This window comes from Lithobates pipiens, unplaced genomic scaffold (genome assembly GCF_037356315.1).
Source record: "Lithobates pipiens isolate NorthernLeopardFrog02 unplaced genomic scaffold, aLitPip1_a1.2 Scaffold_13, whole genome shotgun sequence".
Taxonomy (NCBI): Eukaryota; Metazoa; Chordata; class Amphibia; order Anura; family Ranidae; genus Lithobates; species Lithobates pipiens.
Genome location: NW_027507718.1, coordinates 37,036,040 through 37,060,300, shown reverse-complemented (window position 1 = coordinate 37,060,300; position 24,261 = coordinate 37,036,040). Strand labels below are relative to the sequence as shown.

At 44.1% G+C, this 24,261-nt stretch overlaps 1 protein-coding gene across 3 annotated transcripts in view; it reads right to left on the bottom strand.

Moving 5' to 3' along the window:
- The window catches only part of SMARCA2 (SWI/SNF related BAF chromatin remodeling complex subunit ATPase 2), a 355,922-nt gene that overhangs the window by 143,801 nt on the left and 187,860 nt on the right, over positions 1–24,261 (bottom strand). For all 3 annotated transcript variants that reach the window (XM_077475014.1, XM_077475013.1, XM_077475015.1), the window contains exons 12-16: positions 17,413–17,543; positions 16,771–16,828; positions 11,296–11,393; positions 9,129–9,276; positions 2,877–3,040 (exon numbers count right to left, since the gene is read on the bottom strand). In XM_077475014.1, coding sequence (XP_077331140.1) covers positions 2,877–3,040; positions 9,129–9,276; positions 11,296–11,393; positions 16,771–16,828; positions 17,413–17,543 — 599 coding nt within the window. The remainder of the gene's footprint in view (positions 1–2,876; positions 3,041–9,128; positions 9,277–11,295; positions 11,394–16,770; positions 16,829–17,412; positions 17,544–24,261) is intronic.

The following is a 24,261-nucleotide window of genomic DNA, read 5'->3' as shown; positions in this document are numbered from 1 at the left end:
CCTCTTTTGATGATCCCCAACACAAACTGATTGGAGGTGATCATCTCCCACTGGGGGAAGAAGGACCCTTTTTAACTGCTCCCCCTATTTTTTTCTTAAGGGGAAAGGCCTCTTTCTTATAAGCCGTGCGATAGCACTGCTTCAAGACCTGGCCCAAACAGCAGGTCTCCTCTAAAGAGGGATTCCACCGAGCTTTGATTTGGACGCCCTGTCCCTCTGCCATGTCTACAGCCTTAAGGCCCTCCAGGCTGAGTTGGTCAGAGCCGAGGACCTTGCATACCATCGAATGAATTAAGCCGAAGCATCCGCAGAGTATGCCAATGCCTAAAGCAGCACGGGAAAAGGAGGATAGAAAAGACTCCTCTGCCGTCATTGCTTCATCTGGATAAGCCAATACTTTGTACTACGAGCCACCACTGTGGCTGCTATGGTAGGCTTAGAGATTTCCTTATGGTAAAACCCAGGCATCTTCAAACCATAGGGTCTAAAAGTGCCCCCATGTCCCCAAGGACAGGTCAGTATGCCTGGACATCTGAGAAAAGGCCGCATCTAACCCGGGGGATTTTATTCCAGATGAGAGCCTCCTCTTCCGCCCAAGGAAACCTTTGCTTTAATGCACCAGAAAAGAAAAGTTTTCCTTCGGGATCCTGCCATCCTTGATGGCATCAATCAAGACGTCATGACCCGGGAACACCCGCTCCCCCTAGGCCCTAGTACATCTGATCGTGGGGTGACAGTGCCTCCTAAGTGATTTGGACAGCTCTCAAGAGCCTTTCCATCTCATCCAGGGGAAGTTTATACCGTGAGGTTCTTTTGGGTTCCCCATCCAAGTCCTCACCCTCAGTCTCCCTTTGGGAGTCTGAGACGGCACTGTCCACTTCTTCCTCAACTTCCCTCTGGAACCCTCTGGATTCTCCCTAACCTGTGGGAGGAACAACCATTGGGTTAGGTGGAACACTCTGCTGTGCTGGTGAAAAGAGTGCTCTGGAGCTGAGGGCATTGAAACCTTTACAGAAGCCGCCAGATCTGCACCCTGTTCTGCTGCCTGCTCTCTAATGGCACCCAAACAGAGCTACGGACTGAGCTATCCAGGCCTTTAAAACACTCCTTACAAAGTGCCTTGAACCAGGAATTCCCCAAAGAGGCTCTACATGAAGGACACTTCCTCCAAGAGCCAAGGGGGGACCTGCTTAAGTCTTTCTGAGATACCGAAGCAAAAGAGAGAGAGCAGCATAAACTTTAAAAAGAAAAGAAAAGAAACACCAGCACTACTTAAGAGAACCACCGGGAGTGCCCCCTCCTAGGATCAATCTCCACCTGGACCCCAGATGCACTGCCCTTCCCCCCGACCACCTAGGGGGAAAACACACCAGTGGAGCTACTGGTTATAAGGTAAGGGAACCCCTCTCCAGGGCTATTACCTTTGAGTGGCTGGTGCTGTTATCTCCAGGAGTTCTTGAAGCCTCTGCTTCGGACATTCTCCCGTTGAGGAAGCGTGGTACGAACGTGCCTCCAACAGCTACCTGTGCAGACTGTAGAAAGAGAGGCTGCACCAGCCGAACGCTAGGTTCCCCTTCACGTGCCGCGTCCGGAACCGGAAGACGCGGATTGAACGAAGGGGTCCGCCCCCACCGGAACGGACGTCGCCCGCCTACCGGTCCGGCTTCCAGCTCCCAGCCGGCTGCATACACAGGGGGGCCCTGGACGCCTTCGTTCAGTACCCCACTGGGCGAAACGCAGGGATGAACCTCTCCAAAGACTTCCTGCTTTCCCCAAGCGAAGATTGGAGTGCGTGTAAAGGTCAGTCGAGTATTCAGCTTCCCCAGCCGACTGGACTGTTTGTTCCGTTGAAACACCCACGGGTGAACGAACGGACGACCCCATAAACTTCCTGCTTCCCCAAGCGAAGTTTAGGGTATATGGACAGTACGAACACTTCAGCTCCCCGCCGATAGGACTGTCCCGGACCGACCGATAAATGGTCGGATAGCCGAACGAGGCCGGGGCTCCGCTCGGATAGCTTTCAGTTTCACCAACCGAATTCAGCCTTCAGGTTCCTTGGCGATGTCTCCCCGCCGGAGGAAACACCATAACTGAGGAACGAAGGGAGGAGGAGGCTTAAATCATGAAAATGAAGGCGGTGTTTCCTCAGAGGGGAGGAGCCGGTGTCTCTCTAAGGTGGCTGTCCTGAAAGACGATTGGGGAAAAATGTGAGAGGTGTACTCACTTTTGTGAGATACTGTATATATTAATATACAGCCTGTTTGTTTACTATGGGAATAGCAGCTACGCATGGAATGCACAGTTCTCAGAGAGTTGGTGGACTCCGTATTGCACAACCATGGTGTAGCACTGCAAGGCAGGAAGTAAATCCTGTGTGTTTAATAAGCACATATGTCCACCACCATGCCCATATACAATTACAAAATAGACCGTAAATACTAGGCTTTTAAAACATAATATTTTATACATCAAGCAGATCCAATTTATCTATATATCTAAAATGTGTTAAACAAAACAACAACTCTGCAGTGAAAAATGTATTCAATACCTACATAATTGTACATTTGTGTGTGCTAGCACCAGAACAGCAAACCGTATTGTATAAAACCTACATAAAAAGCCAGCTATCTTCATTATGGTTTTACTTTTGTTTTTCATAGCATGAAGAAATCTAAACACATGTCTTCCAAGAAAATTGTTTATCATTTAAATGTAATAAAAAAAGATTCTACTTAACGTTCCACCACCCCCGTCTTCCCAAAGACTTTTACTATGGAGTAGAACTGTTATAGGAGAACAGACTTAAGGGCATTTCAAAACGAAAACTATGCAGCAACGAGAAATCTACCAAAGGAAACAAATGTTCTACTTACGAGAGTGGAACAATAATGAGATAGGGGCCATTAAGCCTCTTGTGCTCCATCAGATATGTTATGAGCGCAATAGTCTGAATTGTCTTTCCAAGCCCCATTTCATCAGCTAGAATTCCATTTAAATTGTTGTTATATAGAGAAACCATCCATTCCAAACCCTGAACCTGAAATTGCAGAGCAAAAAAAACGGACAACTCTGTAAAAGCACATCTGACAGGAATGACTTACAGCTAAATGAGGAGTCAAGTCTACTCAAGGAAAAGTTATGATTTAGAGTTTTGATCGTATACAATATTACCTTTTGTGATACAGGGTAGAATGTTAAAACTAACAGTATGCACAAGGATAGTAAACATTATGTTCAGGGATTTGATTAGACTATCTTTGAAGTCAGGTGGGATTTTCTTTCCCCTTCAAAAAATTGACCACAGTTGTACCGCCTTCTTCTGAACCAATATTGCTCATGTTAGTAAGAGAATTAATCATGCACATTAAACTTTTTTGCTAGTTCGATATGCAGCTAGGTTTTAAATTCACACAGCACAGTGGAACATATATTTTATTGTGGCCCCTTATTATTGTAGTAAGGGAACACACTATAAACTAGATCTACATCATACCAAACTAAGGCTTATTTTTTGCCATACTTATTTTGACTCAAGGATTAGGGTAGGGTTATAGGGGGAGACAGAGGAGCATGTCTTTAAATGTTTTCTAGTGTCCAATCACCTGAAGGTATCAGCCTATAAACCAGGGGCTATGAATATCCAGCCTGTATCCTTTACAGGCTATAGAACAATAGGCAACACTTTTTTTTGGTTTATAGCAAAGATGGATTATAACCCGTCAGATTCTTTTTTGCCATCTGCTTCCCATTCCAGAGATTTCCCTTACTTCCTGTCCCATAGCCAAACAGGAAGTGAGAGGAAATCCCTGCATATTAGGGGAATTCCTTGAAACACCCCCAATTTCACCAGAAATAGTGTCCCCATTGGAAGATTTCCTCCCTTACTTTTCTGGGGGCAACCCAAAATTTGGGATTTTCCTTTCAATGATAATGGTAAACAGTATAAATAGAGAGGGTGACAGACCACAATAAATTATATAAAAAAAAAACAAAAAAAAACACACGACAGGTGTTTTAATCCCTTCCCACTCTAAAACCTAAATAAACGTCTTACCTTTAGTTATATTTTAAGGTTTAATTGAAAGTTATTTTTAACATGTTTTTCCATTTATTTCATGTTATTGATTATATACCAGTGACAACTTTACAGAAGCCTACACAGTAAGCTCAACCATCCACATAAGTTCCTGCCTAATAGAAGCTTGCAGTCCGAGGCACACATTAAAACTGAGCCTGGCGCAAAACACTAAATGGCACCTACTGCTTACTTGTCTTTAAATTCAAATACACAAGCTACAGGGCTGTCATCCTCATGCCTGCTACTCCGTTACAGTCCTTGAACAAGGATGTAAATCAAACTTTCTGACTTCACTGGCTGAATGTTGGTACCAGCAAGTATTAACTTGGCAGCTATGGAAATAAACAGTAACTGGTGCAAATACAGCAGAGCATTAGGGATGCACCGATACCATTTTTTTTACAATGAGTACAACTCGCAGGCTTGTATGGCTTAAAAAACCAGGGATGCTTTTGTCCCTCAGCAGGCACCTTGTCGGACTGGGAACGCATACCTGCCGACCCGGGCGGACGAAATTTCGCTACCGAGTGGAAAAGGATGAAGGCATGGCTCCTTGCATTTTCTGGACTGTGGGTGCAACGTACTCTTACCCCCAGTAACATTCTTAATAATGTCCTCCAGCGAGGCTCCAAATAGCCTCTCTCCCTGGAAGGGCAAGTCTGCCAGTGCTTTATAAGATGCCTGGTCCATAGACCAGCATTTCAGCCAACTCAGGCGACGTAGCACTACTGCTGATAAAGAGGCTCTAGAGATCAAGGGGGCCATATCTAAGGCCGCATTACAGACATACTTAAGGCCCTGCACCAATTGATCCGCCAGCTCCACGCAGACCGTGGAAGCCTGTTGCTTCTCCAACTCACGGTGCAACAATTTTGCCCATTCAGTAAGAGTCTGTGACATCAGGGCCGTGGCTAACACCGGCCGCAATGCTAACCCCACAACCAAAAACATGGACCGGGCAACCGCCTCGACCCTTCTGTCGGCAGGGTCCTTGAAAGCAGGAGTCCCTTCCACCGGAATCATGGTTACCTTATTTAACCTGGATACCGGGGGGTCAACATGTCCATTTCTTCAGGAAACTCTCCTCAAAGGGGTAACGCACCGCCATGCGTTACAGGACTTGAAAAGGCCCGCTGCGGTTTTCCCCACGCCTTGTATATAAACTTATCAAAATAAGTTGGGTAAGATAACACCTTAGCCGTGTGGACTGGCTTGTGGAACCTGAAATGGACAGACAGCTCTGTAGATGCCCCTGCCATATCCTCCTGTCATGGTTATGCAGTGATCTTCCTCTGCTTATCTCCCCTCATGTGTTCTGAATAAGAGGCCAGCCACTTCCACCTGGTGGTTTTTATAACCTCTCCTCTAAGCATGGCTCCACCTCAGGCCCCATCAGGGAACCCTATATTAAATCTGTGCACTGCAAGCCAACAGTGCTGATCAACCATTGTGTATTCATTGTGTGTTTGGCTTCCTGGTTCCTGCTTGCCGTGTGCACTATGTTTGACTCTGTTAACGACCTTGGCGTGTTCTCAACGATTCCTGTCTGCTTGTGACCTTGACCTTTTGCATGTCCCTGACTATCCCTGTCTGCCTGTGACCCTGAATCTTTGGCGTGTACTCTGTTGTTCCTGTCTGCTAGTTGCCCTGACCTCTGCCGTATCCACTTACTATCCTTGTTGTTCCAGCCTGCTGCTTCCTTCTCCTGTAGTCTACTGTGAGCGTGAGCTGTGAGACCCTAGGGGCTGCGGCCTGGAGCCAGACTGCAGCGAAGTCCATCCTCACCACTGGAGGCTCTGGCGAACACCCGCTGGCTCTTAGACTCTGCGCCCTGGGGAATCTATGCTCCAGCTTCCAGTGGGATCTGTGTTAGTGATCCTGTAGACCTGTGTCCTGAATCTCCCTGGGTACAATCCGCAGCAGTCAGTCCTAAGGTCCACTACCTAGCGGTGCACTTCCGACTCCAACGGAGTGCATCTGTCACCTGGTCTCCGGTGACCTGACACCTCCATCTTTAGGGTACCCCGCACCGCTGTACAAGCGCCTTTTCCTGCGCTGACCCAGACACGGAGTCATCCTCACTGTCAAAATGGTCCTGGTCCACATCCTCTGATATGTCAGAACAGGGGCCACCTGTCACAGCAGGGCCCAAGTCTGAATCAGAGCTTTCCCCAAAAGACTGTGGGGGCGTTTTTTACCCCCCCTTGCGCCCGCACGCCGCTTTCACCCTGACAACAAAGACCTCCAGGACCGCTGACAGTGTCCATAGGCACCACAGGTGCAGGGGAACCAGTTGAAATAACAGGGATGTCTGGGGAAGAAGCGCTAGCTTCCAACACCATGCTGACCCACACTCGCCTGTCATCATTTAGGGACCTAAGGCAAGTCACATAAAATGTCCACCCTCCTAGCTGCCACAGACAGAGGCCCCCCCCCCGCAGGACTCACCACCCTGACCCAGGTACTGCGCTGTGCTGCTGCTGTCCACTCTCCCCTGTGTCATCCACGAGGTGTCTGTGTAAAAAGCGAGCTGTTCTAGAAGGAAACAAGCACCCAGCGCTAGAGGCAAAACTACCTGAGGCTACTAGAAAATGGTCTGAGGGCACCGACAAAAAATGGCTGCCGAACTTCCAGAAAATGGCTGAAAGGCAAAAACTGGCTGCGACTACAAAAAAAAAAAAAAATGGCCACGGCGGCTGCCTCCACACGTTAAAAACCCCACCGTGGCCCAGAAACACGGAAGAGGATGAGCGGACCCCCAACACCCAGCGCAGTCCCCTACCAGGACCCAGAGCTCCCCACGGCCAGGTACGTGCACCGCACCCCCATGTGCCAAGTCACACAGCGGCCCATAGCAGGGGGAGGAGGGAAGGGACAGGGAGAAAAGAAAGGGAGAGTCAGAGACCCCGCTAGTTGACCTCCCAGGGAATGCTCAGCTGCTCCATCCTGCCGAGACAGGTGGAACCATACTTAACCCTCCTGCAGGGACTGCTGGACGCACTGCACAGACAGACCCATCACCCGAGCAGTACGGGGTGGCTGACGGCCACGGCACACTGAAGTAGCCCGGTCATATGTGTCCCCCGGAGCATATAGCTCACCGGCCGCCCCTGGATCTGGCGAGGCATGTTGTGGCTGACCCAGCACATAGCTAGGGCCTGCTCACGCTCGATGGCCAGGCTGGGGAGACTACCAGGATCTATATTATCCAGCCTGTCACCCAGCCCGGCTGTTGACTGTAGATCACAGGAATCAAAAATGCTGAAAAAATAAAAAAATTCCCAGAACCAATGGTCCCACCGGGAGCCAGGTCCTTCTACACTAGGCAGAAAAAACTGAGCTGCTGGATGCAGTGTGAGGGGTTATAGCCAGTAGGACCGCCCCCCGGGCAGTACTGGGCAAGTGTTGCTGTTTTTAACACTTTCTGCCTAGTCCTCGGGGCGATATAACCCTAAGGTCAAGATGAAGATGCTGTGTCCATCAATGAACAAAAGAGAAACAATGTTTCTTTTTATTTTAGTGTTTCAGGGCTGAGTAATGTTGTTAATAAACATTGCCGTCTGCTTTTTCTTCTTTTTACAGCTCCAATTACCGCACTCTAGACTGGGGAGACCCACTGACAGCTCAAGGAAACGAGCCTGAAAGTATCGGTTTCAGGTATCTGTTCATTTGCACGAGTACTGATACCTCTGCAAATACTCGGTATCGGCACCGATACTAGTATCTGTGCAACCCTACAGAGCAGGGGTCTCAAACTGGCGGCCCTCCAGCTGTTGCGAAACTACAAGTCCCATCATGCCTCTGCCTGTGGGAATCATGCTTGTAACTGTTGTCCTTGCAATGCTTCATGGGACTTGTAGTTTTGCAACAGCTGGAGGGCCACCAGTTTGAGACCCCCTGCTACAGAGCATACAAATTATGCATATCACATCTTTGCGGGAATAAAATCCATGACTTTGGTGCTGCAACGTAAGAGTGCTAACCACTCAGCCAAGCCAATAACTTTTACATAATCATGTTTCATCAATGGCTTTGTGAGCTCCCTCTAAGGCCCCTTTCACACATGTGGACCGTATGACCGTATTAAATCCATCCCTTAGCGGATGAAATACGGACATACATGCATTCCTATGGGATAGCGGGTGTCAGCGGATGAACATCCGCAGACACCCAATATCGTCCGTCTCCGCTATTGGCCGATTCTGCAGACGGAGGAAAATCCTATTTTTCTACCCGTCTGCAGAGCGGATCGGATGAACACGGACAGATGGTGCGTATTCATCCGATCCCCCATAGAGGAGAGCGGAGATCTGACAGGGCAGTCCCTGCACAGTGTGCAGGGACCGCCCTGTCATCCGCCGGCTCAGCAGGGACAAACAGAGCGATCCCCGCAGAGCAAGCGGATCATCACAGGGTGGATCATTACGGGGCGGATCATTACGGATCCGTCCCGTGTAAAAGGGGCCTAATGGGTATCTGAATCTGAATAGTGAAATCAGCAGTATTTTAATATCAGTAAGTATCAGTAAGTATTTTAATTTTACTTCTACTGCAGTCTCTCTCGAATCGGAACCCTGTTCGAAACAGTGTATGATTTACAGGCAGAACAGAGTTTTTCTTACACTACTACTAGCAAGAAGCACACTTTATTTTTACACCTGTGACTTTGCAAAGAGACCTGGGAAAAAAATAAAAAAATAAATAGAAGTGGAGTTAATGCCAATTATATTTCTGGCTTCATTTTACCAAGGAATAAAAATCCTTTACGGTTGCCAGTCATTTAAGACTAGTAACAGACTGCCAGGCCTCTAGCTATAATCTTGTAGTGGGAAACAAGGAGCACTAAAGTGCAATCCATAAACTGTAAAACTACGTAAAAAAAATAAAAAAAAAAGAAAATCTGAAAAATGGTGAAATATGGACAAAACGTAGCTCCTATCAACAAATATAATACAAAAACAAACTGAAACAAGCTTTTTTCCCATGTTATAATGTTTAGTCTTTTAAACAGCAAAAACAAGGAGGTATGGAAAATGAAACTAAGTACCTGGTAATGCTTAAGAGAACCATTGATAAGAAGGGAGGATTGTTTTTCCACCCTCTCTATAACGGCATGAGCCACTCCATAGTAAGATTGAGACTGTTGTTCATCTGTCTGCATACTATATTCATCGTCCACATCCTGCTTTGCAGTCCTAAGGCATAACAGAACAAATCATTACCATTTCACTTTAGAAGTGAGAATTTGATTAAAGAATTCATATCCAACACAGTTCACTAAATTTATCTTCCATTACTTTTGAGTGGGTGAAATATGTATTCAGGGCCAGTTCCCACTGCTTCGATGTCAGACATCGCATGTGATTTGCACTATACTGCTGTACAAATCAAATGCGATGTCTGTCAGATGCAAATTCAGCCATACAGATTGTATGGCTGAATTTGCATTGCATTCGGACCAAACTCATGCAGGAACCTTTTCTGGGTCCGCACCAGAATCAGATCACATGGGTGTTCACACCCATGTGGTCCAATTCCTGTCCGAATTGACAGTTCGCACTGCGATGTGCGAACCGATTTGGGGGGCGTTATTAACTTTTGCATTTACACTCCCAGCAATTCGCATAGAGCAGTGTGAACTGCCTGCGAGACGAGCGTGATGCGGTGAGCCGCAGTGTTCCCGCATTGCACCAATATGAACCGAGCCTCAAGGACAAACATATTTGTCCATGCCCACCTTCACATAACATTCATTTTCAATAGTGTATACTAAACCATACAAGCTTGCAGTACATCAGGAGAGCAGATTTGTTATTTATTTTTTATTTCCCAATCTTACAGTTAGCATAGGCATGCTCAGGACGACTGGTTTGGAAACAGTGAAATAAGGATTCAAGGTCTCTGAAGCAGAACTTCACCCCAAACAGCTAAATATCAGAAAAAAAGCATAAAACTGGGCTCTTTTACCTGCCAGACAGCACATCCAGGAGGATGACATACCGTTCAGTTATAGACTATAGTATGAATATAATGGTGTCCTCTCTTTACCCCGCAGCTTGCTCACTGGGCAATGAAAGAAGACTTACGGGCTAATGAGGTAATTTCTCTGTTCACTCTTCAAAAGCCTGGTACACAATAGTAGCTTTTTCCGTTCAACTAAGTGGGCTGAACGAAAAAAAAAACAAAAAAACTGTCAGCTAAAGATGGAGCCGCTCTACTAAAAATCCGATGTTAGTACAGTGATCTCCCCTGCTCTTCTAATGTGTTCTAACAGGGTGACACGCCCCTCACCAAAACACTCCGGTCATCGCTCTCTTCCTTTTGGCAGAAGCCGGCCAGACCAGCTGCAGTACACACGGCTGAATGTTGGCCAGTATTACTGAACCAGCCGATGCTGCCTGACATTCAGCAAGTGTGTACGGGCTTAACTATCAACATGTTCCTTGTCAGTATATTTGCATGTAGTACACCCGACTCTCCATCCTGCAAGAAGCCGATAGCAAATCAGGCATTTACACTAGCTAATTTAAAAAAACTGAATGCTTTAAAAATGAATACAGAGCTTCATTAACGTGTCTTTTATAACTGCCTGGATTTCAGCTTTAATTTATTTCAGAGAGCCAGTACACATTACAATAACTATATATATATATATATATATATATATATATATATATATATATAAACACACACATACACACACACAAAATAAAATTATTAAACAGTTTTAAATAGTCAAATATTTGTTACATGAGACAAAAAAAACTAAAAAAAAAACGAATAGATCACCATGAGCCCTGGTTCACACTGGAGTGTTTTGACAAATCGACGGCAATTGCCGTCAATGGCACCATCCTAATTGGTGCGGCGCCGCATCTGCTGCACTGGACCGATTTCAAAAAGTAGTTTCTGTACTATCTTGCGATTTCGGGCTGCGATTTACATGTCTCTGAAATCACGGCCAAAATCGGGACAGACATGCGGGAGTGAAATTGTGCGAGTTCAGCTGAACTCGCACGGCTTCATTCCCGCAGCTCAGTGTGAACCTGGGCTTAAAGAGAGAGCCTGAAAATTTGGACTGGAAGAATTAATCTATCCATCTATAGCAAGCTCATTTTGCAATAATTTTTAAATTTTAGTTAGTACACTGCAGGAAGGAACAGCTGGCATAGACAGCATGAAAAAGGACTCCCAAAGGATAATCCGGGACATACTCAATGATGTGCTTAGCGCTGTGTTCTGCAAGGCTCTGGATCAGTTCAGCACTCCTCTTTTCATCCAATTCCAATCTGCTAGACTCTTCATCTTCATCCTATGTGTTAAAAAAAAACATGCTAATGTTAGAGACATGCTTAAGCCATATACAAGCACAGCATCACTTGCACACTTATTCCTTTGAATGATGTATGATTAGTCATCCCCATACACAGTTTCTATATGTTCTGATTAGCTGCAGCTGCACTTGCGTATCCGACATGAAAACTGGTTAACAGGGCATGTGGTTTCAAAAAGCACAGAGCAGCTGTTAAAAGATACAGCATTTCATAATGACACAAGTCATGTGCAAATGACTATATTAAAAACAATGCGACCAATGAAAAAATAGAAATCACAAGTCAGCATGCGTAACTTCTTAAGTTTTGGCATCTTCTCAGTGCCGAACAGTGTTGCTCAGTCCACTCACGGGCAGATTGCATGTTCCTTTCTGCTGACTGGATGATCTCATTGCCCAAAAGACTGTGGCAACAACATAACGTGGTGATGCTTTTACACTAATTGTGGGGTAGAGGTGGGGTGGTATCAGAAAAAGATTAACAGCACACATTTTATTAGATAGCGAAAGGGAACACCCTGTATTTACTGCAAATATTTTTACAGTCATGGCCAAAAATATTGCCACCCCTCCATTTCTGTCAGATAATGCACCACTTCACCCAGAAAATTGTTGCTATTACAAATGTTTAGGCATTCTCATGTGTATTTTTTTTTTGTTTGTACTGGTATGACAAAAAAAAGTGAAACAAAAAGCCAAATCTGACACATTCCATGCAAAACTGGAAAAATAGACTGGACAAAATTATTGGTACCTTCTCAAAATGATCAGAATTGCAAGTTAGACCCCTTTCACACTGGGGCGCTTTGCAGAATAGCACCTGCAAAGCACCCTGAAAGAGCCGCTGCTGTGTCTCCAGTGTGAAAGCCCCTTTTACACTGGAGCGGTGCGCTGGCAGGACAGTAAAAAAAAGTCCTACTAGTAGCATCTTTGGAGCGGTGAAGGAGCAGTGTGTATACCGCTCCTCCACCACTCCTGTCCAATGAAATCAATACGACAGTAAAGCGGCGCTAAAAATATCGCCATTTCACTGCCGACGCTGCTCATACCCCAGTGTGAAAGAGGCCTTAGTGATGCTCCTGTAGTTTGTAATTAAACTCACCTGTATCAATTAACAGGTGCTGACAATATAGAAATAACACCAGCAACCAGTTAAAATGGTGAAAAATTTACTCAACCTTTCTGTTGTGTGTCTGCATGGACAATCTCAAGGTTACAAGTCCATCTTTAGAGACCTTAATATTCTTGTGTCCACTGTGTGCAACATTGTCAAGACGTTTACAGCCCATGGCACTGTAGCTAATCTCACTGGACATGGACGAAAGAGAAAAATGTATCAAAGATTGCAACAAAGGATTATTCCAATGGTGAAGAACGTTGATCAACTTCTAGACAAATTCAAGCTGACCTTCAGGCACAGGGTCCAACTGTGTCAGCTTGTACTAAAGGACGCCATCTGAATGAAAAGGGCAGCTATCGTAGGAGACCCAGGAGGACCGCACGGCTGACACAGAAACATAAAAAAGGAAGCCAACATCCTTTTGGGAAAATGTGCAGTGGACAGACGAATCAAAATTTCAACTTTTTGGTAAAGCTCATCATTCCACTGTTTTCAGAAAAAATAAAAATACAGTACCTACAATCAAACATGGTGGAGATTCACTGATATTTTGGGGTTGCTTTGCTGCTTCAGGCACTGGACGCCCTGTCCGCAGACATTCCAAAGAATTCTGGGGTGCAATGTAGGGCTCATTAAGCGATTAATTTCAGTTATTTTTTACAAGTGGTGTGCTACCAATTTATTAAACTGAGGGTGAATTTTTGCATGGAATGTATAAGATTGGGCTTTTTGTGCTCCACTTTTTTGTGTCATACCAATACAAACAAAAGAAATAAACATGATAATGCCTAAACATTTGTAATTGCAACAATTTTCTGGGCAAAGAGGTGCATTATCTGTCAGGGGTGCCAATATTTTTGGCCGTGACTGTACATCTGTCATGGGAGAAATATGGGGTTGCCATTGCTGACTTTCTATTGAAAAATCCCAGTTGCCAGGCTGTTATGCTAACACACTGCCTTTTATACTTTGAATCACTGAACCAGAACAACTATATAACTCAGGAAACTTAAAGTGAAGTCAGTAGTCCTCATTTGCAACCTTGTTCTGTGAAAGTGAAGCAAAACACTAACAAATGGATCAAAAACACTGCTCACCAGCGGTTCACTGCAAAGCTACTGGCATTTTTATAACGTTATTTTAATGTCCAGTTTGCATGAGGCCTTAGAATCTACACAGGACACTTTTGCATAATCTATATGCGTCAGTTTCTCTATGTCCGCCAAAAGAGTTGGTTTTAATTATCTCCACTTTAATAAGGAACAGTATTTTATTTTGAATTTGGCGCGTTCATCACACCACAATGTAAAAGTTGCACATTTTAGAACTACCTGAATTGAGTTGCTGTCAGAATATATTTGTTCAAAAATGCTTCATGAATTTGGTGCAATACATTAACAAGAGGGATTAATGCCAGAAAAGCAGAGCCCCAACTTTATTGAATTGCCCCCAGTATGTACAAGACAGTTTTGAATTAACATAATCCATACTAGCTCATTATGAATAACTTACCTGAGAACGAAGCCCCCGAAGCCCTCCTCCGTCTTCATGTCTGCCGCTGCTATGGATCCCGGAGTGACTTCACGTCCTGCCAGCGCACGCTGTAGTGTGAAAGCCCTTGGGCTTTCACACTACAGACAATGGTGCAGCTTTTTTAGGGCGGTTTGCAGGCGCTATTTCTAACGCTATAGCGCCTGCAAAACACCCTTAAAGTGGTTGTAAACCCTTACAAACCACTTTGACCTATAGGTAAGCCTAGATTAAGGCTTACCTGTAGGTCCAAGTAATATCTCCTATACGGTGTAGGAGATATTTCCAAAAAGACAGCCACTGCTGTCTACGGCGCATGCACTGAGCAAGTCGCAGATCGCGGCGATATGCCGCGAGTGTCGGCTCCCGTGCGCATGCGCGGGAGTGACATCATCGCTGCTCCTGCGAATCACATCGCAGGAGCAGCGATGACGTCACTCCCACGCATGCGAGCCGACACTCGCGGCATATCGCCGCGATCTGCGACCTGCCCAGTGCGCCTGTGCGCCGCTGTCTACGGCGCATGCGCCGTAGACAGCGGTGGCTGTCTTTTTGGAAAAATCTCCTACACCGTATAGGAGATATTACTTGGACCTACAGGTAAGCCTTAATCTAGGCTTACCTGTAGGTCAAAGTGGTTTGTAAGGGTTTACAACCACTTTAACCACTTCCCGACCAGCGCACGACGATGTACTTCGACAGAATGGCACGGGCAGGCATATTGGCGTACAGGTACGTCCAATATTCGATGCCGCCCTGCCATCGGGAGCGCGCCGGCGGCGGCGCGCTCCCGCGCTGGTCGGGACCCCCGTGAGTCCGGTCGCGGGACCCGCGGACTCGATCGCCGCGGGCATCCCCGCGATCGTCTCACGGAGCGGCCGAATAGAGCAAATGCTGTGTAAACAACATTTGTCTATTCTGCCTAGCAACTAGTGACGCTGATCTCTGCTCCATGTGATTGGAGCAGAGATCAGTGTACACTAAATGAAAGCCCAACCCCCCCACAGTTAGTAACACTCCCCTAGGAACACTTAACCCCTACACTGCCACCCACTGGTTAACCCTTTCACTGCCATTTACACAGGAATCACTGCATTTATATAGCAGTGATTACTGTATAAATGACAATGGTCCCAAAAATGTGTCAAAAATGTCCGATGGGTCCCCCACAATGTCGCAGTCACAATAAAAATCGCTGATCGCCGCCATTACTAGTAAAAAAAAAAAAATAATAAAAAATTATTAATAAAAATGCTATAAAACTATCCCTATTTTGTAAACGCTATAACTTTTGCGCAAACCAATCAATAATGGCTTATTGCGATTTTTTTACCAAAAATATGTAGAAGAATACGTATCGGCCTAAACTGAGGGAAAAAAATGTTTTTTTATATATTTTTGGGGGATATTTATTATAACAAAAAGTAAAAAATAATGCGTTTTTTTCAAAATTGTCGCTCTATTTTTGTTTATAGCGCAAAAAATAAAAACCGCAGGGGTGATCAAATACCACCAAAAGAAAGCTCTATTTGTGGGAAAAAAAGGACGTCAATTTTGTTTGGGAGCCATGTCGCACGACCGCGCAATTGTCAGTTATATGACGCAGTGCCGAATCGCAAAAAGTGGTCTGGTCTTTGACCAGCAAATTGGTCCAGTCTGAAAGTGGTTAAGACCCCTTTCACACCAGGGCGTTTTGCAGGCGCTATAGCGTTAGAAATAGCGCCTGCAAACCGCCCTAAAAAAGCTGCACCATTGTCTGTAATGTGGAAGCCCGAGGGCTTTCACACTACAGCGGTGCGCTTGCAGGACGTCAGGGAAAAGTCCTGCCAGCAGCTTCTTTGGAGCGGTGAAGGAGCGGTGTGTTTACCGCTCCTCCACCGCTGCTCCCCATTGAAATCAATGGGGCAGTGCTGTAATACCGCCGGCAAAACGCCGCTATTGCGGCATATTGCTGGCGGTTTTAACCCTCTTTCGGCCACTAGCGGCCAAAATTCGCCGCAAATCTGGCTGTAAAACGCTGCTAAAAATATCGGCGTTTTACCGCTGACGCTATGGGCGGTGTGGTGTCAAAGGGGTCTAACAGATAAATCACTTTTAATGGTATATTTACCAGACCAAAAAGGTATCAAATAGGAAATGAATCGTAAGGGTTCACATGCACTTTAATATACAGCAAAGCTTGCTCAAAACTTTTAAAGACTAAACACACTATAGAACTCAAAGTTTAATATTATGTCCCTCTTTTTCCAAGCGGATATGCCCAACTAAACTGCCATTTCAATGACAAAGTGTGTTTTGACCAAAGAAAATATTTACTAACAGTAGAAATGATGATTAATTTAAAAGGCAACTTTTATGCTTTTTGTATTTAGCGCAGGGTCAACGGCTACTCCACCTTGGAACGGAGCCTGAGACATACAAGTCAACCATTTACGAATATTTATAGTCAAGGCCACCAGAAAGTCATACATTTAGTTAATCCTTCCATAATGATTGCATGTCTATTGGATGTGTAATAATAATATTAATATATGTAGAGAATAAAATTAGACCCAACACGGGCTGACAACAATGAAAGGGAAGCTTTAACACTGCAGAGCCAAGTCTGAACTTACACAATAAGAAATGTCTTGCAATACTGACACCACTAGGTTCTTTGTTACAGGGCCTAGAAGGCCACAGGGTTAATATACATGACAAACTTACCTCTTCTTCATATTCTGAGCTGCTTCCTTCACTATCAGATCTAGGCGCAACTTCATAACTATATCATATAGAGAGAGGGAGAAAAAAAAAAAAACGACTGAGTTTGCATTTTGCCAATAAGACTGAAGGTGAAAAATAGACTAAGGCCCCTTTTACACGGGTGGACCAGCAACATCCAATGCCCTCTATGCAGGTGTCAACAGACATCTGTTACCACCCGCCGACATCCAATCTGATCCGCCAAAAAAAAAGAGGGGGATCTATTCCCGTCCGCCTGGTGGATCAGATTGTCATCGGGTATAAAAACGGACAGGCAGTCCATTTACATCCAGCTGCCCATAGAGGACAGCAAGCGGTGTCTTTGTCTGCACTACATAAGCATAGCAGACCCTGACAAGCCATCCACCTGCTTTTAGCAGGAATCAGCTGACAGATTCCGTGCTGAGCTGGCGAAGTTCGCCCCATGTGAAAAGGAGCCCAAGTGAACATGCTGCTTTTTCATTTACCAATAAAATAGTAAAATAATATGCCTTAGAAAAAAATAAAAATAAAACTTATGATGAAATAGAAGAGAGATAAAGATTTTCAAAATAAGAAAGAAGGAAATGACTATTAGAAAAGAATGGCCATTCATCTACTCACCCTGGGTTCATCTCCAACCATGTCTCAAGCTGACTGGCTTTAGGTGCATCAGGAGCATGAAGCACTTTCCCAGTCTCTGTGTGAATAACCTTCACAGGCAGATCGCTCATCTGACTGCTTTCATCTATAAGCTAAAATGAAGGAAACACAAATGAAAATGATTTTTTTCCCCCAATACATACAACATGCCTAGTATAACCAGTGGAACAAATCCTTCAGGCTAGTGCCTATGCAATAAAGGTATATGCTCAAACACCTAATTTATTATTCTTCAGTGTGTCCATAGAAAGAAGTTTGACTTCTAAAATAAATCTTTGCAATTAAAAGCAAAAACAAATTTTAATGCGCAATTCAATCTGCAGTCTTGTTTAAGCAAAAGGTTGTTTTAAAGAGATGCGCTTACATGCAATACAATATTTTAGTATAATATACATTAGTTTGTTTATATTATTGCAGGGAAAGAAGGTTATCGATTATAGCATGGCAGACTAATGACCCTGGAGTGTTTAAAGATAGGGGCATGCACATCTAAAAGAATTCTGGGTATGCTTTCTATTGCTGGGTTTAGACACTGTAGGAGTCTTCACTACCCAGGGAGGAAGCCTGAACCGACAGTTGATGTCACTACAGATATAGGATGTACAACGGAGAATGGAAGATAATTAATTTGGAGACCTGCTAATTTGCTTGGTAATATTTATTCATTTTATGAGTCTTGCAGCTCCATGGTTGTCCAACCAGAAAGCTGGAGGGGGGGTGTTTTCACTAATGCCATGTACACACAAATCGGACTTTGCAGCAGAGGTCCGCCGGACTTTCCAAATGAACGGACTAAAGTGAAGTTTGAAGGTGACTTCAGGTATGACGGGACAAGAGCAGAAAGTCAATGTCGCCTTGGTGCGCGGTGACTTATATAGGCATAAGGGGCGGGGTCACAGGGTGATGTCACATGGCGACCCTGCCTCTTATGACATCACAGTCCCAAGGGATGCTGGGACTGTGATGTCATAAGGGGTGGGGTCACCATGTGACATCACCTGTGACCCCGCCCCTATGCCTATATAAGTCGCCATGCACAGTGTCCACGGCATTACAGCAGGAGAGAGCGTCACGTCAACATCGGAAGAACAGAAGAAGGGGGTGACAAAGGAGAAAGCTGGGCTCCTCCTTTGGCAAAAGAGCAGAAGATAGCGGAAGAGCACAGCGAGAAGAACTGGAAAGCACGGAAAAAAAACCCGGAGCTGCCTAATAAACTACTTTAAAAACCTGTGTAGTGTGTTTTTTTTACACTTTTTCCCTCAGGTGAATGGGTAGGGGTATGATGTACCCCATACTCATTCACATAGGGTGGGGGGCCGGGATCTGGGGACCCCATTATTACAGAGAAGTGTGACAATGGCCATTGCAAAAGTACTCCACCGGGTTGATTAAGAGGGGAGATAGGCCTGCAGAGATCTGCCAGATTGACTTCATCAGTCTCCTACCACGAGGAAACAATGGACTGAGATATTGTTGCACTAAAGTGGGCACCTATTCAGGACTTGCTTGTTCATCCTTATAAAGTGCAGATCAAGCAGCAACATTTCAATTGCGCAAGAGTCATTGCATATGGTTGTCCCAAACAAGTCCAAAGTGATAACGGCTCACACTTCACTGAATCAACAGTACAGCAGTGGACCAAAGATTCTGGAGTGTACTGGTTGTGCCACATCCCATACCATCCATAGGCAGCTGGTTTTATTGAAAGATACAACAGGCTATTGAAGGACCAGATACGGAAACTTACACCTACACATGCACTAAGGTAGTGGGATCGGTCCTCACACAGGCAGTCATGTGGTTAAATTCTGGGCCAATAGTCAAAAGCACACCATCATGAGAGGATGGTAGGGGCCGGTGCACAGATTCCACAGCTGGAGTGCAGAGTTCAGTGTTTATGTAAGGTTCCTGAAAGAACAGGGCTTAACAGAAACCATGTTACTGCTTCCCATGACATAGAAACCAAGAGTGACATATCTGAATCTGAAGCCTATCCAGGAATGAGAGGGAATCTGGCAGGAAGGTTATATTTGCATTGGCAGACGAGCTTTAAGACTGTGGCTGGGGCTATGACTGGTTACTTCTCACTTGCCGCTCTTGTTGAGGCTACATAACATCAAACCTTCCAAAATAAACAGCAGTGATGTTCTGGGAAATATCAGTATATTTCCTTTCATCCCTATGGATGTTCTTTGTGAGGGTCAGTAGTGGATACAGGCAGGTGGCAAAGTATTGGTCAGAGATCCAGGCAAGAAGCTAGTTAGAGCAGAGATTGTAGCTGAAGGGCCGGAGTCTACAGTTTATTAGAAGGAATAGAAGAGTTTGTATTAGAAGGCATAGATAATCCGCTTTGTTTTCCACTACACAGGCTGCCTCCAATTTGATCCATAGGAATACCAGAGAAAAAGTGGTTACATGATGGACAAAATGATGGAAAACCGCAAGAGCTGTGGAGAGCAAGGCCTTTGATGTCTTACAAGCCTGGACTTGTTTCTAAAGAACTTTAGAATGGACTTTCTAATAAACTTTTAGCCAAAGACTCAAACACCTTCTCAATTACAGAAATATGGGAGGGGTTGCAATCAAGGAAAATTAATGTTTATAATGAGATTTCTTAGTAATGAAATTTTCTGTATGGAGTCTGAAAAAAAAATAAAAAAATAAAAAAAAAACAAGGGCGGAATGTGTTGCATTTGTTAAAATTATTTTTTTTAATATCAGACATAACATTACAAGAGTAGTTGGTCATAGAAAACCTATTACCGTCATGTTTTGGCCTGAGTAGATATTTCTCAAACAAATGCTGTTGGATACCATGGGAATGTAGATACCATTGTTGTATTCAATTGACAGTTTGAATAGGCTATTGTCTCTATAGCTACAGTAAACCGGTAAGAGAGAGTCTTCTCAAACTGAAAGAATGACTGTTAGTCGGTTATTATGGAAAACAAAGTTTGTAACCACAGTAAACAAAAGCCCAAATAAAAGGAGCAGTAGAGACTGATAGTGGAGCCACTCAACATGGATTAACACAGCAGAACACTTGAATCTGTAATTAGCGAACAAGAAGGTACCCAATCTCCAGGAGCAACAGAGATCATGAACACAGTAACTGGAGCCAAGTAACTTTTAAGTGTATTTCTACTGTTACAGACCATAGGCTGTTTATTTGCTAGGCATTTTGCTTGTTAGATATCTGTCAGTCTTGTATTCATAATATTGTAATATTTTTGTATGTACAGCATTTTTATATAGTAAAAGCACATTTACACACTGCAGAGGTCTCAGCTTCCTTGCTTATAACAAAGTAACCTTGCTAGATAGACGCAAGCAAAACACATGACCATTATTGTTTATTTTTAACTTCTTAATGATCAGGTTAGAGAAGAAATGATAATCAGAAAAAAAAGAAAGGATAAACACACTCCATTGAGTTACCTCCACAAAAAACTTTCGTAGGGGTAATTTAATAGAGTGCGTTTGTTTTTTGACATCTGATATAATATTGATATTTTCATATTTAGGCTACTTTCAGGTGCTTTTTACAGGTGCTATAGCGGTAAAAATAACGCCTGCAAAAGCGCCTCTCATCACTCCAGTATGAAAGCCCGAGGGCTTTCACACTGAAGCGGTATGATGGCAGGGTGCTTAAAAAAAGTCCTGCAAGTGGCATCTTTGAGGCGATTTAGGAGCGGTGTATACCCTGCTGCCAAATCGCCCCTGCCCAATGAAATCAATGAGCAGCGCCGCCAAAGCACTGGAAGAAGTGCCGCTGCACTTTTACCCCCTTTTTTGGCCACAAGCAGAAAAGCGCTGCTAAAACAACGGAAAAGTGCAGCTAAAAATAGTTGGGCGTTACCGCTGATGCTCCAGCACCTCAGTGTGAAAGTGACCTTAGAGAGGGGAGTAACGCTCTCTCTCCTTTCTTGTTTGATGTTGCATAGTTCCCAGGACAACCTTTTTTCCTTTTATGCTAGAAAGAAAATGCTCCTGCTCCCACCCGTTTTGGTGAACTAGAGTTGGACAGAAGGAGAAAAAAAAAAAACAAACACACACACAAGCTCCATCAGGCTCGATGGGAAGCATCCGTGTACAGCCATTTTCAGATCTCCCCAGAGATGTTCAATCGGGATTAAGTCTGGGCTCTGGCTGGACCACACAAGGACATTCACAGAGTTGTCCCAGAGCTAATCCTTTGTTATCTTTGCTATGTGCTTATGGTTGTTGTCCTGTTGGTAGTTGAACCTTTGCCACGGTCTGAGGAGTGCCGATTACTGAGGAGTGGCTTCTGTCTGGCCACTTTACCATGCAGGTCTGATTGGCGAAGTGCTTCAGAGATGGTTGTTCTTCTGGAATGTTCTCTCTCCACAGAAAAGGGCTGGAGCTCTGTCAGAGTGACCATTGGGTTCTTGGTCACCTCCCTAAGGACTAACTGATCATCTTTGAGATGTTTCTACTACTTGATTTGAGTCCATCTGTGGTAAATTGTTGATTGGACATGATTTGGAAAGCCACACACCTGAGATATTATATATATATATATATACACACACACTATATATATATATATATATATATATATATATATATATATATATATATATATATATATATATGTGTGTGTGTGTGTGTGTGTGTGTGTGTGTGTGTGTGTGTGTGTGTGTGTGTGTGTGTGTGTGTGTGTGTATGTATGTATATATGTATATATGTATATATATATATATATATATATATATATGTATCTCAGGTGTGTGGCTTTCCAAATCATGTCCAATCAACAATTTACCACAGATGGACTCAAATAAAGTAGTAGAAACATCTCAAAGATGATCAGTGAAAACAGGATGCACCTGAGCTCAATTTTGGAGTGTCATGGCAAAGGCTGTGAATACTTATGGGCATGTGATTTTTTATTTTTTTGTTGTTTTTTATACATTTTCAAAGATTTAAAATAAAATTCTTTCATATTGCCATTATGGGTTGTAAAATTATGAGGAAAATAATGAATTGAATCCATTTTGGAATAAGGTTGTAACAAAGTGTGGAAAAAGTGAAGCCCTTCTGAATACTTTCCAAATGCACTGTGGGCAATAATTATGTCCCCAAGCCTCAATAGTCCCTTGTTCCTATGCACAGGTGAATGGATGAGGGAAGTCACTTGTGAATTGATGAGGGAAGCTACAAAGGAGATCCCCTGTATAAGGGACAAGGAATAAGAGGCCAATGGCCTCTGAAACTGTATAGAAAGGGCAGAAACCTTTCCCTCGATGGTGCAGAGAATTAAACACTGGTCCAAATCTTGCAGCAGGAAAGAGGATTTGTCCCATTGAAAAACTGTTTAATGGGAGACGAGATGCCTCCAACAACTAAAACCAAAAGGCAGCCCTGTGATAATTTCCAAAAGACCTTAAGAAAGAACTTAAAACTCTAAAGTTGAATTCCTGAGTCATAAAGCCAGGAGACAAGAGACCAGACCGACTTGTCCCACGATGACAATGTTACTCTGCAGATGTTAAATGGCTTCTGGACTGAACAAATCAAACTCTAGACTGGAGTCTGAAGTTTCCCATTGGGAGGAACACCCTGGGTTAAACAGGCACAGAGCTCTAGAGAGGACCTCCAGAGGTTTATTGCTTTGCATTCTGAAGATGCATGCATGCTCTCCTGAAATTGTAAGTGCCTGGTTAATGCAGGACATATCAAGATCCACAATGGGAATAAACTACCTCTGCAGAAAATTTGCACAGAATAGATACAAGGCTAATAGGCATTCCTTGGAGGAAAACATCAGGATACTTCCAATGTTCATGTGAAATAGTTGCTGAGAGAAACTCTTTGCATCTTTAGGAGTGTTAACTCATCCACAGCTGGAAACAGCACTGGCAGAAGCAAAGGGCTGAACCTTTCATTTTAAAGTTGTGCGTACTGCTTTAAGAGTTGGAACAGTCTCCTTTATTTTGGAACACACAGCAATAAACCACAACTCCTCAGGGGTAAGCTCATCAGTCAGGAATAATATTGACCCAGATTCAAGGAGTTTCTGCAGCTGATGACTCTGAAGCGGCTAGGGCCACAGGGAAATTTGATAAAGAATCTGCTGGAGAGGGTTGTGCATGCAGCGCCTCTGATCAAAATCAGCAAATAACTATGATTTGGGCCATAAAGTCTTGCAAAGAACATCAGCCGAAACTGCAGAGGATGCTTCTACAACCAATTAGAATGAAAGAGAACTTCAAGGACAGAATAGACTCCAAGAGCAGAGAACATCATAACTTCAGGCCACAGACATTGGGTCACTTAGTAGGGGGGCTGCAAGTAACCCTAGAGATTTTGGTAGAAAGTGAGCTGGTAGTACCAGGTACAGTTGGAATGTCCTCTCTGTCTAGAATCACATGGATTGCATCTGAAGGCAACATATAGGCTCAGGGTAAGAACCAAAGACAAGTTCACCTTTTGTAAAATGTTACTCCAGTATTCAGAGCGAAATGTAACAGGTTACTGTTGGAGCAGCTCCCACTCTGCTCACATCATTCATTCACAGTCAGCCTTTTATGGCTGACAGCTTGTAGTTCTCAATGAACTACCAGGATGCTGTTGAGCACTCTAGGTAGTTCATTGATGCTTCCTGTCATTATGTCCATGCCTGCCCATATGAGATAGGAGCAGACAGATACTATGACAGTCTGCAAGAGCCCGAGATTGCATTTGCCGATCGTTGGTGCGATGCTTTGCAGGCTCCTAGTACAAAAAAAAAAAAAAAAAAAAGCATTTTTTTTATCATAAAAGTATTTTTGCGCTGTGGGAACCCCT